The sequence below is a fragment of the Microcaecilia unicolor genome, unplaced genomic scaffold (assembly GCF_901765095.1).
Source record: "Microcaecilia unicolor unplaced genomic scaffold, aMicUni1.1, whole genome shotgun sequence".
In the NCBI taxonomy this organism is placed as follows: Eukaryota; Metazoa; Chordata; class Amphibia; order Gymnophiona; family Siphonopidae; genus Microcaecilia; species Microcaecilia unicolor.
In genome coordinates, this window is record NW_021963447.1 from 41,532 (window position 1) to 61,984 (window position 20,453).

General features: G+C 44.5%; 1 protein-coding gene across 1 annotated transcript in view; it reads left to right on the forward strand.

Moving 5' to 3' along the window:
* Positions 1-20,453, forward strand: part of LOC115459329 (ATP-dependent DNA helicase DDX11-like) — a gene marked incomplete at its 5' end in the record, with an annotated part of 77,502 nt that overhangs the window by 38,044 nt on the left and 19,005 nt on the right. The window contains 3 exons of the mRNA XM_030189169.1: positions 5,144-5,256; positions 19,328-19,400; positions 19,995-20,098. Of these exons, the coding sequence (XP_030045029.1) occupies positions 5,144-5,256; positions 19,328-19,400; positions 19,995-20,098 (290 nt within the window). The remainder of the gene's footprint in view (positions 1-5,143; positions 5,257-19,327; positions 19,401-19,994; positions 20,099-20,453) is intronic.

Consider the following 20,453-nt stretch of genomic DNA (forward strand, 5'->3'; position numbering starts at 1 on the left):
CACCTCGGAGGCAGGCGCTCTACAGTCCATGTGGATGACTATTTGAGTGCTAGAACTTCTGGGCTTCGTGATCAATTATCCCAAGTCCCATCTTGTCCCGGTTCAAAAATTGGAGTTCATTGGAGCTCTGTTGGACACACGAACGTCTCAAGCTTATCTTCCCCAGGCAAGGCTAGACAATCTCATGGCCCTAGTGGCCATGGCTCGAGCGTCTCAACAGATCACAGCCCGGCAGATGTTGAGACTCTTAGGACACATGGCTTTCACAATTCACGTAACTCCCATGGCACGCCTACATATGAGATCAGCTCAATGGACTCTAGCTTCCCAGTGGTGCCCGGCCAGAGGGGATCTAGAGGATGTGATCCATCTCTCCACCAACTTTTCCAGTTCCCTTCAGTGGTGGACCATTCGCTCCAATTTGACCTTGGAACATCCATTCCAAATTCCTCAGCCACAAAAAGTGCTGATGACGGATGCATCCCTCCTGGGGTGGGGGGCTCATGTAGATGGACTTAACACTCAAGGAGCTTGATCCTTTCAGGAAAAGGGTCTTCAGATCAACCTCCTGGAATTACGAGCAATCTGGAATGCTCTAATGGCTTTCAGAGACCGGCTGTCCAACCACATCATTTTGATTCAGACAGACAATCAGGTTGCTATGTATTACACCAACAAGCAGAGGGGCACCAGATCTCGTCCTCTGTGTCAGGAAGCCGTTTGGATGTGGCTTTGGGCATGCCGTCACGGCATGTTTCTCCAAGCCATGTATCTGGCAGGCATAAACAACAGTCTGGCCGACAGGTTGAGCAGGGTCATGCAACCTCATGAGTGGTCGCTCAACATGGGCATTGTCCATAAGATCTTCCGAGCGTGGGGCCCCCCCTCGGTGGATCATTTTGCCACTCAGATCAATCACAAAGTCCCTCAATTCTGTTCCAGACTTCAGGCCCACGACAGACTAACGTCAGATGCTTTTCTCCTGCATTGGTGGGGGGACAGGCCTTCTGTTTGTGTATCCTCCCATACCTCTGGTAGGGAAGACTTTGCTGAAACTCAAGCAAGACCGTGGAACAATGATTCTGGTTGCTCCCTTCTGGCCTTGTCAGATCTGGTTTCCTCTTCTGGAGTTGTCCTCCGAAGAACCCTGGAGATTGGACTGTTTTCTGACCCTCATCACCCAGAACGAGGAGTCGCTTCTACATCCCAACTCCAGTCTCTGGCTCTCACGGCCTGGATGTTGAGAGCTTAGAAGTTGCCTCCTTGTGTCTTTCAGAGGGTGTCTCCCGAGTCTTGCTTGCTTCCAGAAAAGGTTCCATGAAAAAGTGTTATTCTTTCAAATGGAGGAGGTTTGCCGTCTGGTGTGACAGCAAGGCCCTAGATCCTTTTTCTTGTCCTACACAGACCCTGCTTGAATACCTTCTACACTTATCAGAGTCTGGTCTCAAGACCAACTCCATAAGAGTTCACCTTAGTGCAATTAGTGCTTATCATCAACGTGTTGAGGGTAAGCCTATCTCTGGACAGCCTTTAGTTCGCTTCATGAAAGGTTTGCTTTTGTCAAAGCCCCCTACATAAGTACATAAGTAATGCCATACTGGGAAAAGACCAAGGGTCCATCAAGCCCAGCATCCTGTCCACGACAGCGGCCAATCCAGGCCAAGGGCACCTGGCAAGCTTCCCAAACGTACAAACATTCTATACATATTATTCCTGGAATTGTGGATTTTTCCCAAGTCAATTTAGTAGCGGTTTATGGACTTGTCCTTTAGGAAACCGTCCAACCTTTTTTTAAACTCTGCTAAGCTAACCGCCTTCACCACTTTCTCTGGCAACGAATTCCAGATTTTAATTATACGTTGGGTGAAGAAAAATTTTCTCCGATTTGTTTTAAATTTGCTGCACTGTAGTTTCATCGCATGCCCCCTAGCCCTAGTATTTTCGGAAAGCGTGAATAGATGCTTCACATCCACCTGTTCCACTCCACTCATTATTTTATATACCTCTATCATGTCTCCCCTCAGCCGTCTCTTCTCCAAGCTGAAAAGCCCTAGCCTCCTTAATCTTTCTTCATAGGGAAGTCGTCCCATCCCCGCTATCATTTTAGTCGCCCTTCGCTGCACCTTTTCCAATTCTACTATATCTTTCTTCAGATGCGGCGACCAGAATTGAACACAATACTCAAGGTGCGGTCGCACCATGGAGCGATACAACGGCATTATAACATCCTCACACCTGTTTTCCATACCTTTCCTAATAATACCCAACATTCTATTTGCTTTCCTAGCCGCAGCAGCACACTGAGCAGAAGGTTTCAGTGTATTATCGACGACAACACCCAGATCCCTTTCTTGGTCCATAACTCCTAACGTGGAACCTTGCATGACGTAGCTATAATTCGGGTTCTTTTTCCCACATGCATCACCTTGCACTTGCTCACATTAAACGTCATCTGCCATTTAGCTGCCCAGTCTCCCAGTCTCGTAAGGTCCTCTTGTAATTTTTCACAATCCTGTCGCGATTTAACAACTTTGAATAACTTTGTGTCATCAGCAAATTTAATTACCTTGCTAGTTACTCCCATCTCTAAATCATTTATAAATATATTAAAAAGCAGCGGTTCTAGCACAGACCCCTGAGGAACCCCACTAACTACCCTTCTCCATTGTGAATACTGCCCATTTAACCCCACTCTCTGTTTCCTATCCTTCAACCAGTTTTTAATCCACAATAGGACATTTCCTCCTATCCCATGACCCTCCAATTTCCTCTGTAGCCTTTCATGAGGTAACTTGTCAAACGCCTTTTGAAAATCCAGATACACAATATCAACCGGTTCCCCTTTGTCCACATGTTTGTTTACTCCTTCAAAGAATTGAAGTAAATTGGTCGGGCAAGATTTCCCCACACAAAAGCCGTGCTGACTTGGTCTCAGTAATCCCTGTCAAACCTCCACCAGTGTCATGGGATCTCAATGTCGTTCTCACCCAGCTGATGAAAGCTCCTTTTGAGCCACTGAATTCCTCCTGCCATCTGAAATACTTGACCTGGAAGGTAATTTTCTTGGTGGCTGTTACTTCAGCTCGTAGAGTCAGTGAGCTCCAAGCCCTGATAGTGCATGCACCTTATATCAAGTTTCATCATAACAGAGTAGTCCTCCGCACTCACCCTAAGTTCTTGCTGAAGGTGGTGTCGGAGTTCCATCTTAACCAGTCAATTGCCTTGCCAACATTTTTTCCCCGCCCTCATACCCGCCCTGGTGAAGGCAAGTTGCACACTTTGGACTGCAAGAGAGCATTGGCCTTTTACGTGGAGCGGACAAAGCCCTACAGACAGTCTGCCCAATTGTTTGTTTCTTTCGATCCCAACAGGAGGGGAGTCGCCATCGGGAAAACGCACAATCTCCAATTAGCTAGCAGATTGCATTTCCTTCACTTATGCCCAAGCTGGGTTGACTCTACAGGGCCATGTCACGGCTCACAATGTCAGAGCTATGGCTGCGTCAGTGGCTCACTTAAAGTCAGCTTCCATTGAAGAGATTTGCAAGGCTGCAACGTGGTCATCTGTCCATACATTCACATCTCACTACTGCCTTCAGCAGGATACCCGACGCGACAGTCGATTTGGGCAGTCGGTGCTGCAGAATCTGTTCGGGGTTTAGAATCCAACTCCACCCTCCTAGGCCCATTTTGTTCTGTTCCAGGCTGCCCTTTCACTTAGTTGTGTTTCTTTTCAGGTCAATGTATGTTATGTCCGTGCCATTGCGAGGCCCAATTGACCAATGTTCATTGTTTTGAGTGAGCCTGGGTGCTAGGGATACCCCAATCATGAGAACAAGCAGCCTGCTTGTCCTCGGAGAAAGTGAAATTACATACCTGTAGCAGGTATTCTCCGAGGACAGCAGGCTGATTGTTCTCACAAACCTACCCTCCTCCCCTTTGGAGTTGTTCTAGTTTTTGCTTTTTATTAAACTGAGGAGGGCACGCTCGCGCCTTGGGCGGGAAGACGTTCACGCATGCGTGGTTCGCTCTGCCCTCGCGCCGGTGCGTTCTAGAAAGTTTTTGTTTGCTTAGAGATTTGCCGGTCTTCTGGGCCGTCGCGGATGACGACCCAATCGTGAGAACAATCAGCCTGCTGTCCTCGGAGAATACCTGCTACAGGTATGTATCTTCACTATACAGCGTGACCGTGGTGGAATTTAAAAAGCCAAGAGCCCCTTTTACCATGCTGCAGCAAAAGGGGGCCCTTGCTGGCATTGGGACTTGTTTTTCACTTGCGCTGAGGCCCCCTTTTACCACAGTGGGTAAAAGGGAAGTCTTTTTTTCCTGCAGGAAATGGCTGTGTGGGAAGGAAAGCACTTGTCGCGCAGCCATTTCGGGGGGAGCCCTTTCCACCACCCATTGAGTTTGGCAGTAAGGGCTCCGTGCTAACACGGCGGTAACCGGGCAATTTGTGGCACTGCCTGATTCCCTCTGGGTACACCCTGGCACTACAAAAATAAATATATTTAATAAGAATCCTGTAACACCTTGTCTGTCTCTGATACAGTCAGTATTTCCTAACCAGTTTCCCTGAACACATTTAGGTGGTTTGTGGGTTTTTTTTTGTACCACCACCTCTCTGAGAGATATATTTTTGTAGCGCTGGATATGACAGTGCGTTAGGTTGGGAAGTACCGCTGGGCTGCTGCCGTAGCCTGGCTGTACTTCCTGTTTAGCAAGCGGTAAGCCCGTGTTGAGCTTACCACCGCTTAGTAAAAGGGGCCCCAAGTGCATGACATGCAATGTGTAAAAGAAGATGTAAAGCATAAATAAATAGGGGAGGGAAATGATGACTTACCAAAAGAATCAGCTAACAGTTGTTCCATGCAGCAAAAATGTCAATTCAGGCAGACATGGAGGGGACACACGATTGGAGCCAAGACTGAGCCAATAGTGAAAGCTAAACTGTGTTGTCACTGAGGGAGCCTCAGTTTCAAAACTATTGTTAGCTAATACTCCTTTTAGTTTGCTTAGAAATAAGAATACAGCCTAATGCAGGACTGTGGGCTGCATCTAACTCTTGTGTTGACCTTCTCTTGTCTGTCTATCTTTTTCTCTATTTCTTGTTTGGAATTCTCCCACCCATCCACCTACCCACCCAGGTACCGTGGGCCAAAGCACTCTGAAATTCCTGTTGCTTAATCCAGCAGTGCACTTTACTGAGGTGGTGAAGGAATGTCGTTCTGTTATAATTGCTGGGGGCACCATGCAGCCGGTGAGTTTAGAGTCTCCTACTTTTTATTAGACCTAGATAGGTTTGTCTACCCGATTACTCAAAAAAGTTGGTGATGGTAATCTGCATCATTGCCATTTGAAGGAGAATGGCTGCTGATGTCTCCTGCCCAATTGTATGGGACCCTTAATTTATTTTTATTTTTGTTACATTTGTACCCCGCGCTTTCCCACTCATGGCAGGCTCAATGTGGCTTACATGGGGCAATGGAGGGTTAAGTGACTTGCCCAGAGTCACAAGGAGCTGCCTGTGCCTGAAGTGGGAATCAAACTCAGTTCCTCAGTTCCCCAGGACCAAAGTCCACCACCCTAACCACTAGGCCACTCCTCCACTCTACTGAAGTAGGGCCCTATGTTGCCTCAACAGCTTATGTTCTACAACCTCTCTTCCTTATCCATGCCAAACCAGTGGAGACAAGTGGTTATGTCCCCTTGCCAGCAGATGGAGACAGATCAAAAAAGCTCAGAGCTGACTTTATTCCTCTATAAAGACTCCAATACTGAGATGCCTTGAATCTTGGTGCTAAATACTTGAAATGGAAGAATGCTGGGGATATGAGTGTTTTCCATAGTTTGTTGTGAGGGATAAGAAAACATCACATCTAGAAATTGGATACACCAAAAATAGGTCCCCAGACTACATCTCTCACCAAATTTCCCTATGCTTTTCCCGTATCTCATCCCCCCTCCCGCCTCCTCTACTCCTCCTCCTATGCTCAACTACACCTTGCTCATACCTCTCCTACTCCCTTCACCCTTGCCCATCTTTACCTACCTATCTCTTTTATTATTCTGCTTTAATTAACTTATTTTCTCTTTATCAATTCTCTGTAATCCATATTATTATTATGTAAGCCACATTGAACCTGCCTTGAGTGGGAAAGCGCGGGGTACAAATGTATTAATAGATAAATAGATAAATAAGTTCACTAATCTCTTATTTACTGATAATGAAACCTACTGACTATGAGAATTCTATAATAGATAATGGTTTATTTATAAAATTTAAAAAAAAGTGACATCTGAAGGAAGATTTGTTTATAGTTACATTTAATTTCTAATATAACCTATGGCTAAGGAAACTGAATGGGTTTCAGACGGTTTCAGTATGTACTCCCTACCTGCAATTAGCGAACTAACTATACCGGGCTGTTTAAGTGATCACAGAACTTAAAACAATATGACTTGAAGATGTCAGTAGAGGCAAGGTAAAACAGGTGGTACAGGTGTGCTTTAAGAGCTGGCACCCGGAGATGAATCTCAGAGATCGACTGATGTGCTGAGTCCCTGCATGGCCCTATATTCGATTTCTTATCAGTCATATTTTTCAAGTCATGAAAGCAGCATAGATTGGTATTGGTTAGGTGTAGTTGTTGACAGAAACCTGCCGATCATATAAATCCTGCCACAGATATTTCAAAATAGGGTGGAATTCTCCTGCTTCAAGGTCTCCTTCATTCTTCTAGGCTAATTCTTAGATGAGTCACTGAACATACTGTTCCATCAAGGTCACATTCATTACCCTTGTGTGATGCAGGGTAGGGTATGGTAACAGTCTTTAGCACAGAGAATCTATGTGATGTTGCAGGCCTTGGAATCTGGCTTGGTCAGACAAAGGTCTGTGATACACATTAAACTCTGACAATCCCTACCCTTTTAAGGTGAAAGAAGCAACAATGGAGCACCTATCATCTTAAAAATTAACTAGTTCATTATCGTATATGCTAAAACCAAATGACACAATGGCTATTGAATACAAAGCTAATGCAACAATAAATGAATTGAATCAAATATGTGAACAGGTGAAACACTAATACATGTAAACATTAACACTAACTATATTAGCAGATAAATATAACAGTAGTAAATCAGAAACGTAAATGAACGTCAAGCTCATAACATCATGTCTATAATTATGACTGATGAAACACAGCAAAGTGAATGCAGCTTCAATAGACAACATAAATGCAATGATCATTCATTAGCGTCCTTTCTTCAAAGGTTTTATGGTCTTAGGAGTGATGTCTTATAGCTGCATTAATGGAAAAGTCAGTTCTGTTGTCAGGTAATCATGTTGTATTCCAGAAAGCAGTGAAGCAAGAAAGTTGGATGTAGTGCATAGTGCCCTCTGTAGTGTCCTTTTTAAAAAAAAAATTGTATTTGCATTTAAAATTATACAATCAAAGATTACACTTTGACAAGTAAACTAGAAATAGATTTTAGGAAACATCATAAGGTAAAAACTTACTCAAGCCAACACCAAAAGAAATAATAGTACATAGCAAATAGCAGGTGACAGTAGAAAAAGACCTGTACAGTCCATCCAGTCTGCCCAACAAGATAAACTCATATGCGCTACTTTATATGTATACCTGACCTTGATTTGTATCTACCATTTTCAGGGCACACACTGTAGAAGTCTGCCCAGTACTAGCCCCGCCTCCCAACCACCGATGCTGCCACCCAATCTCCACTAAGCTTCTGAGGATCTATTCCTTCTGAACAGGATTCCTTTATGTTTATCCTACGCATTTTTGAATTCCGTTACTGTTTTCATCTCCAGCACCTCCCGCGGGAGAGCATTTCAAGTATCCACCACTCTCTCCGTGAAAAAATACTTCCTGACATTTTTCTTGAGTCTACCCCTTCAACCTCATTTCATGTCCTCTAGTTCTACCGCTTTCCCATTTCCGGAACAGGTTCATTTGCAGATTAATACCTTTCAAATATTTGAACGTCTGTATCATATCACCCCTGTTTCTCTTTTCCTCCAGGGTAGACATGTTCAGGTCAGCAAGTCTCTCCTCATACGTTTTGTAACACAAATTCCATATAATTTTTGTAGCTTTTCTTTGCACAGCTTCAATTTTTTTTTACATCCTTAGCAAGATACGGCCTCCAAAACTGAACACAATACTCCAGGTGGGGCCTCACCAACGACTTGTACAGGGGCATCAACACCTCCTTTCTTCTGCTGGCCACACTTCTGTCTATACAGCCTAGCAACCTTCTGGCTACGGCCACCACCTTGTCACACTGTTTCGTCGCCTTCAGATCCTCAGATACTATCACCCCAAGATCCCTCTCCCCGTCTGTTGATATCAGACTCTCACCGCCTAGCACATATGTCTCCTGTGGATTTCTACTCCCTAAGGGCATCACTTTGCATTTCTTCACATTGAATTTTAATTGCCAAACATTAGACCATTCTTCTAGCTTCTGCAGATCTTTTTTCATGTTCTCCATTCCCTCCGGGGTATCCACTCTGTTACAAATCTTGGTGTCATCTGCAAAAAGGCAAACTTTACCTTCTAACCCTTCGGCAATGTCACTCACAAGTATATTGAACAGAATCTGCTCCAGCACTGATCCCTGAGGAACTCTACTACTCACCTTTTCCTCATCCGAGTGAATTCCATTTACCACCACCCTCTGGCGTCTGTCCGACAACCAGTTCCTAATCCAGTTCACCACGTTGGGTCACATCTTCAGCCTGTCAAGTTTATTCAAGAGCCTCCTGTGGGGAACTGTGTCAAAAGCTTTGCTGAAATCTAAGTAGATTACATCTATAGCATGTTCCTGATTCAGTTCTCCGGTCACCCAGTCAAAGAATTCAGTGAGATTCGTTTGGCACGTTACCTTTGGTAAAACCATGTTGTCTCGGATCTTGCAACTTATTGGCTTCCAGGAAATTCACTATCATTTCATTGAACATCGTTTCCATTACTTTTCCAATAACCGAAGTGAGGCTTACCGGCCTGTAGTTTCCAGCTTCTTCCCTATCACAACTTTTGTGAAGAGGGGCCACATCCGCTGTTCTCCAATCCCACGGAACCTCTCCCATCTCCAAGGATTTATTAAACAAATCTTTAAGAGGACCCGCCAGAACTTCTTTGAGCTCCCTCAATATCCTGGGGTGGATCCCGTCCGGTCCCATGGCTTTGTCCACCTTTAGATTTTGAAGTTGTTTATACACACTCGCTTTCGTGAACGATGCTATATCTGCTCCATTCTCATATGTACTTTTGTCAGTCAATCGAAGTCCTTCTCCAGGATTTTCTTCAGTGAAAACAGAACAAAAGTATTCGTTTAGCAAATTTGCTTTTCCTTCATCATTATCCACATAGCGGTTTGCAGTATCTTTCAGCATCTTTCAGTCTCATTTTTAGTCTTCCTCCTTTCACTAATATACCTGAAGAAATTTTTGTCACCCCTCTTTGCATTTCTAGCCATTTGTTCTTCCGCTTGCACTTTCGCCAGATGTATCCCTCTCTTGGCTTCTTTCAGTTTCATCCGGTATTCCTCTCCATGTTCCTTTTCTTGAGTTTTTCTGTATTTCATAAACACCAACTCTTTAACCTTTATTTTCTCAGCCACTTGCTTGGAGAACCATATCAGTTTCCTTTTTCTCTTGCTTTTATGTACTCTCCTTACATAAAGGTTTGTGGCCATATTTATAGCTTCTTTCAGCATGGACCACTGCCCTTCCACTTCTCGTATGTTCCCCCAGCCCATCAGCTCCTTCCTCAGGTATTCCCCCATTTTACTAAAGTCAGCATGCTTGAAGTCTAGGACTTTGTTTTGAGTGGCTGTCCCCAACTTCAGCTGTTATATCAAACCAAACTGTTTGGTCACTGCTGCCCAGGTGGGCACCCACTCGCACATTTGACACACTATCCCCATTTGTAAGTACCAGATATCATGCAGTACACATAGGAAAGAGGAACCAAGATTCTCATAGGAGAAGAAGGCCTTCGTATTTTCACAGCTGGGTGATGTCATCCAATGGAGCCCGGTGCGGATGCTGGCTAGCAAGACTGAGAATTTTCTAGTAGTGTCCCACTGTGCATTCGCTGGCGCCTTCTTGCCCGTCGCATGAGCACGGGTACCTCAGTCTCATTTTTCCCCACAGATCAAGGAGGACATGTTTTGTGTTCTCACACTGCATGTATCTTTCTCTTTCACGGTGCCTTCCCACGTGGGTATTTTTGCTTTTTTGGGTTATTATTTTTTATTCTTCTTTTCCCCTTTATATTAGCTAGTTTTTAAAATTTTCACGAGCCACTAAGCCCATTTAGGTCGGAGCACAAACCTCAATTTGAGCGCTGCCCCGAACCAAAAGAGGAGTTTAAATTGGTTGCGATTCTTTTCTTGATGTCCCAGAAGTCCTCCAAGTTCCCCAATGGCTTCAAGAGGTGAGCCCAATGGTTTCAGGAGGTGCGCCCAATGTAATTGGCTGATTTCTGTGATGGATCTGCACTGTTGATACATTGGATGTCTTGGGCCTGACAATGAGCCTAACTCTTGTTCTCTCTGTTTAGAAATGCAGTTGAGGACACAGAGGGCACGGCAAAAGAAATGTTTTGGCTCTTTGAGGACCTGTTGTCATCGGCATCAGAAACATTGGCCTTGATGGCTGCCAAGATTTCAGCATCCACTGGGAGTGCACCAGCATCGAGAAGGTCTTCACCTCTCTCAACATTGGGCACTGAGAGTAGGCCCCGGGACTGAGGACATGTACGGGTTCAATGTTTTCCTCGTCGGCACTGAAGGACCGTGATGCTGAGCTTCGGGGAAAGCCCAAGGAGTACAAGCATTGGTCCTCATCGACTCATGGTGCTAGGAGCATCACTGGTACCCAAGAAGCATTGGCACTGGGGGTAGTGCTCTCCCTCTTTGAAAGAGATGCTGGTGTGCAAGTCTCCAGACAGCCAGGTCCCCACTACTAGTTTGACACTGATGCTTTCTCAGGCTGCCTATCTCCTGGCTCCCCCGCCTTTGCTGATGGCTTCCTTTGATGTGAGTTTCTGTGCCATGCTCGGCAAGGAGTTGGTGCAGATTCTGCAGCTGCAAACTGCTCAAGCGTTGAGGGCATTTGCACCAGTTGTGACTGAGCCCCAGGTTCTTCGTGCAGCTCAGCCCCAGGTTCTTCCTGTGGTTCAGCCCTTTCCTGTTCAGAGATCCTCAACGTCGGCACCTCAAAGGGTGTCTACATCGACACATACAGTACCGCTTTTCATGTCAGGGGAGGAATGTTCCCCAGAATTGGAGAGTAGGACTGTACCTCGGTGCTCTTCGGGTTTTTGACATGGTTCACTGAGCCGAGACATGCACAGACTCATTTAGCCAGGCCTGAGTATGGTGAAGAGTCTGAGTAAGACTGTTCATGAGACTCAGAGGAGGACCACACTACTTCTTGAAGGAGAAGTCTTATGGGATCCCCACCTCAAAAGAGACATAAATCTTCACCTGAGGGTCTCTTTCACTAGTTTTGTTAGCGAGATGGCTTCTGCCATCCCATTTAAGTTAGAGACGGAGGAGGAGCCAAGGACAGAAATGCTGTCATCGACTAAAAGTCAGAGAAAGGAAGGCCACCGGAGTGGACAAAGAACAATGGATTCCCACAAAAATTCTCAGGAGCAAGGAAGGGGAGTGGGAACGGAACTAGGCTCTTCAAAAACGTACCGGATAGAGTCACTAAGGAGGATGCATGGTGGTCTTAAAAAAGACCTTTTTAAAGTCGTAAGGATTCTGATGTGAATGCTGCTTTCCATAGCGCAAAAGCAGCATTCACATCAGAATCCTTACGACTTTAAAAAGGTCTTTTTGAAGACCAGCACGTATCCTCCTTATTGACTGTATCCGGTACATTTTGTGGATAAAACAATGAAGACTACTGAAGAAGGCACTTGCAGTGCCGAAACAGGGTACCTTGTTGTTCTGACCTGGTTTTACAGCCTGCTTTACTGACACAGATGGGAGAAGGGGAGGGAGGGAGGTGGGGGCTCTCAGATGGGAGAAGGGGGGGCTGGGGAGGGGGTTCTCAGATGGGAGAAGGGGACTGGGGTGGGGTGGGGGCTCTCTCAGATGGGAAAAGGGGGGCTGTGGAGTGGGTTCTCAGGTGGGAGAAGGGGACTGGAACTGGGGTCTGAGAAGGGGCCAAGAGGGAAAATGGGGCATGCCTGGGTCAGGTGGGAGAAAGGGTCTGGGGCTGAAAAAGGGGGCCCTAATGCAAGGCATTTGGATGAAAGGGGCTGGAACAGGGGGCTGAAAAAGAGGGTAGGTGGGATAAGGGGGCTAGTACTGGGACTGGGTGCTGAAAAGGGGCAGGGGCTGAAACTGTGAGGACTGGGGGCTGAAAAGGAGACAGGGAGAAGTGGCTGGGGCTGAAGCTCAGGACTGGGGCTGAAACTGGGGGCTGAAAAGGGGACAGGGAGAAGTGGCTGGGGGCTGAAGCTCGGGACTGGTGGGAGAAAAGGGCTGGGGCTGAAACTGGGGACTGGTAGGATAGTGGGGCTGAAAAGGGGGGGCATGTGGGAGATGTGGGCTGGGGCTAGAACTAGGGGCAGGTGGGATAAGGGGGCTGGAACTGGGGGCTGAAAAAAAGGGGCAGAGAGAGGGGACAGATCCTGGATGGAAGGGGGGGCGAGAGGGAGGGCAGACCCTGGACGGATGGGAGAGGGAGGGCAAATGGTGGATTGAAGGGGCATAGGGCAGACAGTGAATGGAAGGGGGAGAGAGAGAGGGCAGATGGTGGATGGAAGGGGCAGGGATAGAGGGCAGATGTGGATGGAAGGGGCAGGGAGAGAGGGCAGACATTGGATGGAGGGGACAGCAGAGAGGGCAGACACTGGATGGCAGAGAGAGAACGAAGACAGATGCTGGATGGAAGGAAGACAGTGAAAAGAAGATGAGGAAAGCAGAAACCAGAGACAACAAACTGTAAATGAAATATATATATATATATTTTTTTTGCTTTAGGATAAAGTAGTATTGTAGCTGTATTAATAAATGTTTATAATAGAACATGTAAACAAGTTAGTCTTTTTATTGGACTAATTTTAATACATTTTGACTAACTTTCAGAGAACAACCCCCCCCCCCCCCTTCCTCAGGTCAGGATAGGATACTGTAACAGCACTATACTGTATTGACCTGAGGACGGAGGTTTTGGCCTCTGAAAGCTAAATGTATTAGTCTAATAAAATGGTATTATTATATTTTCTATATTTGTTTTATTTCTATTTGTTAATTTGTAAAGTGGTGATTGGTACTTGTTAGTTTTTTCAAATTTACATCTGCTGTCTTTATATTTTGCACAGTACTAGGGGACATTTTCTGTTTCTGTGGTGTTGCATTGTATGCAGAGTCTGGCATCTTGGGGGTTCAGTTTAATTTTTATCTAAATAGAAAGTTTATTATTACTTATTCTAGAGTGGATTAGGGTGTATCTGTGTTTGTGAAAAAGACATGGCTTTCAGTTGGCATTGACTGTGCAGGATCGACGATCTGTACTATTCTGTCTAATTTCGTTTTACAATAGGTGAATTGATGTTCTAGTGCTCACTGTAGGTTTTAAGGTGCTTTCCTTTTCCTTGTGTGACTCGTAGAAGTGACTGCTTATGGTATGGTAGAATTGCTCTATAGGTCCTGAGTGTTTTGTATTCTTGGCATGCCTAGTACTGGATTTTGGAGGGGGGTGTTAAAAAATGACCAGTCCCGGGTGTCAACTACCCTAGGTACGCCACTGCTGCTTAGTTATATTAAACTACACAATTTGCCCAGAACAAAAGAGGTCAGTGCACAAGGCAGTATTTGAAGTTATTAATCAAGTTATGGAAGGAATTCACCGGTGAAATTCACCTTCACAAGTGTTCAGAGTTAGTCATCTTGAGCCTTAGTCCTTTGTATAAGGGCAAATAAATATTACAACATGCATGTAGTAAATTATGCTATATTAATTTCTACTTGTAAACTGAGTATAATCAAAAACAACTTTATCATATTGCAAAATAATAAGCTGATTAATGTCAGTTCTGATACATTTTGCTTAGGCTAAAGTTTCAGCATCAATAGCATTTGTTATCTCTACACTTGTACCAAAAGCTCCTTGCAATATATCATACCAAGTTCATTTTATTCTATATCTAGGCAATTGAGGGTACTACAGTATTTACACAGGTCTTCATAGGTGTAGTGTTCACACAAGAAGAATGTAAACATGTGCTTAATAACACATTTGTGGTGTAAATGTCAACAATGTCTGCATTTTTGGGTCATCAATGCTGTGTTGTCTGTCTCTGACTTGTGCAAGTCATATTAAACTCATTTGTGTGGCAGGATTCCTTTCCATATTTGATAGTTGCCACAGGACACATCTAGTAAGCTGAACATGTGTAATTATCTTGTTGTCAGATTTCACTATGATTCTTCCATCTCCCAATCAGCTTGCCCTGACTCTCAGCAGTGAGTCATAAATGTCCACCAGGGGTAATAGCCATACCCAAAGTCACCATAAGAAGAAGGATTACACTGATCGTTACTAGGATCTATGACTAAAGCATATAAACAGATCAGTTATTCTCTAAGATAACACTTGCTTGGAGGGACATAAGTTAATTCTTCTTGCCCAGATCGGAGGATCAAGATAAGGTTATATTATGACTTAAGGCATATTGTTATACTAATTAACCTTCAAAATGGAAACATTATCAGTTCTAAAGTTTATTTACATAGTAACATAGTAACATAGTAGATGACGGCAGAAAAAGACCTGCACGGTCCATCTAGTCTGCCCACGATAAACTCATATGTGTATACCTTACCTTGATTTGTACCTGTCTTTTTCAGGGTACAGACCGTATAAGTCTGTCCAGCAGTATTTCCCGCCTCCCAACCACCAGTCCCGCCTCCCATCACCGGCTCTGGCACAGTCCCCGTATAAGTCTGCCCTCCCCTATCCTAGCCTCTCAACCACCAACCCCTCTTCCCCCCGCCACCCAATTTCAGCTAAGCTTCTGTGGATCCATTCCTTCTGCACAGGATTCCTTTATGGCTATCCCACGCATGTTTGAATTCCGTTACCGTTTTCATGTCCACCACCTCCCGCGGGAGGGCATTCCAAGCGTTCACCACCCTCTCCGTGAAGAAATACTTCCTGACATCTTTCCTGAGTCTGCCCCCCTTCAATCTCATTTCATGTCCTCTCGTTCTACCGCCTTCCCATCTCCGGAAAAGATTCGTTTGCGGATTAATACCTTTCAAATATTTGAACGTCTGTATCATATCACCCCTGTTCCTCCTTTCCTCCAGAGTATACATGTTCAGGTCAGCAAGTCTCTCTTCATACGTCTTGGAACGCACCTCCCATACCATCCTCGTAGCTTTTCTTTGCACTGCTTCCATTTTTTTAACATTCTTCGCAAGGTACGGCCTCCAAAACTGAACACAATACTCCAGGTGGGGCCTCACCAACGTCTTATACAGGGGCATTAAAACCTCCTATCTTCTGCTGGTCACACCTCTCTCTATACAGCCTAGCAACCTTCTCGCTACGGCCACCGCCTTGTCGCACTGTTTCATCGCCTTCAGGTCCTCAGATACTATCACCCCAAGATCCCTCTCCCCGTCCGTGTCTATCAGGCTCTCCCCACCTAACACATACGCCTCCCTTGGATTTCTACTCCCTAAGTGCATCACTTTACATTTAATAGTGTTGTCTGCAAGGATATGTAATTACATATCTAAAATAAGTATCTACTGCTGTGCACACATATTGACATCCTTGCAAATTAGGTAAAGGTCCTATATAATCCATCTACCAAATTTGTTCAGGTAATTTTCCCCTTTATAATTACCCCTTAGACATGTGGGGATCAGTCGGTTTGGGCAGTCAGTGCTACAGAATCTGTTTGGGGTTTAGAATCCAACTCCATCCCCCTAGACCCATTTTTGTTCTGTTTCAGGCTGTACTCTCAGTTAGTTGTTTATAGTTTCAGGTCAATCTATGTTATGTCGTCGCCATTACGAGGCCCAATTGACCAATGTTCATTGTTTTGAGTGAGCCTGAATGCTAGGGATACCCCACATGTAGCAGGTATTCTCCGAGGACAGCAGGCTGATTGTTCTCACAAACCCGCTGTCCTCCCCTTTGGAGTTGTTGTTAGTTTATTTGTTTGCTTTTTAACTTAACTGAAGGGACACGCTTGCGTGACAGGTGGGAAGTCGTCCATGCATGCGCGGTGCGCGCTGCTCGCGTGCCAGAAGATTCTGGCAAAACTTATTTTTGCTGGGGAAAAATCTGCTATTTCCAGGGCCAACGCGGATGTCGACCCATGTGTGAGAACAATCAGCCTGCTGTCCTCAGAGAATACCTGCTACAGGTAAGTATCTTCGCTTTAGGCTTGGGTGCAAAACCTAGGCTCAAGGTCAGGTTTTTTTAGGCACCTTGGAGACCTGGTGCCTGAGGTTTGTTGAGCCCTGCCCCTAATGAATATTCATGAGAGAGATCTGTATACAATGGATATAGTGGACACGTTTTCAGGGTATCCCCAATAAATGTGCATATTCATTAGGGATATCCTGAAAACACCTATTTGCAGTCCTTGAGGACTGAACTTGGACAAGCCTATTTTAGGAGAATCTAATTACTATATTAAGTGTGCATGAATGGCACTTTGGAATCAAATTCATGGTTATATTTAAATTCAGACAGAAAATAATGCACAACTGATATTGGAGCATTTCCTCTATATGGCAGAAATGGGAGATACTAGCACTGAAGTAGTGTAATTGGAACAGAAGGATTTTTGGTTGCAATCATTTATATACAGTGGGGGAAATAAGTATTTGATCCCTTGCTGATTTTGTAAGTTTGCCCACTGACAAAGACATGAGCAGCCCATAATTGAAGGGTAGGTTATTGGTAACAGTGAGAGATAGCACATCACAAATTAAATCCGGAAAATCACATTGTGGAAAGTATATGAATTTATTTGCATTCTGCAGAGGGAAATAAGTATTTGATCCCCCACCAACCAGTAAGAGATCTGGCCCCTACAGACCAGGTAGATGCTCCAAATCAACTCGTTACCTGCATGACAGACAGCTGTCGGCAATGGTCACCTGTATGAAAGACACCTGTCCACAGACTCAGTGAATCAGTCAGACTCTAACCTCTACAAAATGGCCAAGAGCAAGGAGCTGTCTAAGGATGTCAGGGACAAGATCATACACCTGCACAAGGCTGGAATGGGCTACAAAACCATCAGTAAGACGCTGGGCGAGAAGGAGACAACTGTTGGTGCCATAGTAAGAAAATGGAAGAAGTACAAAATGACTGTCAATCGACAAAGATCTGGGGCTCCACGCAAAATCTCACCTCGTGGGGTATCCTTGATCATGAGGAAGGTTAGAAATCAGCCTACAACTACAAGGGGGGAACTTGTCAATGATCTCAAGGCAGCTGGGACCACTGTCACCACGAAAACCATTGGTAACACATTACGACATAACGGATTGCAATCCTGCAGTGCCCGCAAGGTCCCCCTGCTCCGGAAGGCACATGTGACGGCCCGTCTGAAGTTTGCCAGTGAACACCTGGATGATGCCGAGAGTGATTGGGAGAAGGTGCTGTGGTCAGATGAGACAAAAATTGAGCTCTTTGGCATGAACTCAACTCGCCGTGTTTGGAGGAAGAGAAATGCTGCCTATGACCCAAAGAACACCGTCCCCACTGTCAAGCATGGAGGTGGAAATGTTATGTTTTGGGGTGTTTCTCTGCTAAGGGCACAGGACTACTTCACCGCATCAATGGGAGAATGGATGGGGCCATGTACCGTACAATTCTGAGTGACAACCTCCTTCCCTCCGCCAGGGCCTTAAAAATGGGTCGTGGCTGGGTCTTCCAGCACGACAATGACCCAAAACATACAGCCAAGGCAACAAAGGAGTGGCTCAGGAAGAAGCACATTAGGGTCATGGAGTGGCCTAGCCAGTCACCAGACCTTAATCCCATTGAAAACTTATGGAGGGAGCTGAAGCTGCGAGTTGCCAAGCGACAGCCCAGAACTCTTAATGATTTAGAGATGATCTGCAAAGAGGAGTGGACCAAAATTCCTCCTGACATGTGTGCAAACCTCATCATCAACTACAGAAGACGTCTGACCGCTGTGCTTGCCAACAAGGGTTTTGCCACCAAGTATTAGGTCTTGTTTGCCAGAGGGATTAAATACTTATTTCCCTCTGCAGAATGCAAATAAATTCATATACTTTCCACAATGTGATTTTCCGGATTTAATTTGTGATGTGCTATCTCTCACTGTTACCAATAACCTACCCTTCAATTATGGGCTGCTCATGTCTTTGTCAGTGGGCAAACTTACAAAATCAGCAAGGGATCAAATACTTATTTCCCCCACTGTATACCAGGAGAATTGAAATGGTTCTGAGCTTCTCTGGCCACAGGGGGGCACTGCTGCTTCTTATATGGCAGTGATTTTCAAGTTGTTTCCATCAATGTCTTTCTTGACATCTGGTTTCTTTTCCCAAATTCATTAAGTCTTGACAGGAGGATTATTAGAAGCAGTAGTATTTTTATATAGTGTGTGTTTGTTATGCTCTTGATATATCGCTTTTCACAATAAAATCAAAGCAGTGTACAAATATTAAGTAAAAAGAGAGAATGGCAAGAAATCCATTGGTAATAGGAAAGCCTAATAGAATAAAATCAAAGTACATGGACCCATCAGAAGACAGGAAGAAGGGAGAAGAAAATAAGCAAAAAAAAAAAAAGGGGGGGAGCAGGATTCTGCCTATAGGGCTGCTAACTTACCCATGCACTTGGAAAGACCAAGGAAAAATAGATGAGCTTTCAGTAAGACTCTATGGGCCTCTTTTACTAAACCACACTAGTGTTTCCCTGTGTGGCAAATGAGAGGAAGCCCATAGGAATTGAATATGCTTCCTCTCATTTGCCGCACAGGAATTGCTAGCTTGGTTTAGTAAAAGAAGCCTTAAATTTCTTATAGGATCTCTCTGATCTAAGGGAAGCAGGGATGACTGGATTACTGTAAACATTTAAAAATCCTACATACAGTAACAAAATTCTAAAATTCTTTATTATTTGAGTATTGGCCTCAATGTTATTCCTGTTGCAGAGGAAGTGGGGCTCCAGCAATTCTACAGCACCATAATGACCTCTAGGAACTATGCTTCCAAGAGCTTTTCAACTACCTGATGCTACACCCCACTGCCGTTTTCCTGTGTCTTTTCAGGTGTCTGATTTTAAAGAGCAGTTGTTGTTGTCTACTGGTGTCAGTGCTGAAAGAATTGTGGAGTTTGCCTGTGGTGAGTGACTTTTACCTTGTGTAAAAATGGGGGAGGTGCCGTAGGTCATGTGCTGGAATAATCAGATTTCATTTTTAGCAATTTTATCTTGCTTTATACTGAAATCCTTGCAATGACTGCAGCTTCCCTGCCTGTCCCCAGACTGAGCTCAGAGTGTTAATTACAGCTGATCATCACTGTGGGATGCAAAACCATGCTGTTTCTAGAGTGTGGCTGTCAGTGATCAGCCACTTCTATCTATTTAAGCTTTCACAAATAACATTGCTATATTTATATACAAGATGATCTGTATACTGTAACTGTTCACATTTAGGATGATCTGTTTTATCAACCAGACTACATCTATTTGTACCACTGACGGCCACTACTCAGGAAAACATCTACTACATTTGTGGTCACCACACAAAAAATTGCGAGATTAGTCCCACAAACCAGACATAAAGTTGGCTCAGGCATCTTTAATATTATAGGAAACTAAATTTAGGGCAGGCTGGAAGCAGAAGGGATGGGGGGAATTACTGTTAGACTTTTAAAACTAAACATAGAATGAAGTGTTTGATGCTTTCTGCTAATATACTTGTTTGTTGTGATTAGGTCATGTGATTCCTCCAAACAACATTCTATCTATTGTTCTCTGCAGTGGACCATCCAATCAACAGCTAGAGTTCACTTATCAGACGAGAGACCTGCCCCATATGGGAAGTGCTTACCTAATTTCTGAATATCAGGGTAGTGTGTTAACACTAGGAGATTACCTTGTTTTTCTTACAACTTCACTTTTCTTGTTTCTATGCACAATTTGAAACATGCAGGGCAGTTTAAGACAAGAATATTAGATTTCTCAAATCTTGCTTGATTGCCAAATGAGAGCTCAGTCAGCTCCAAGTTTGTTTTTATTATTATTACTAATAGCAATAACTTTAGACTTGCATATAGGGCCAGGTTCAGTAAATGGTGCTCAAATTTAGGCGCTGGGAAAAATCCACACTAAGGGCCAGATTCTATACATGGCGCCTAAAAAATCTGCGCGGAACTAAATATATTCTATCAAAT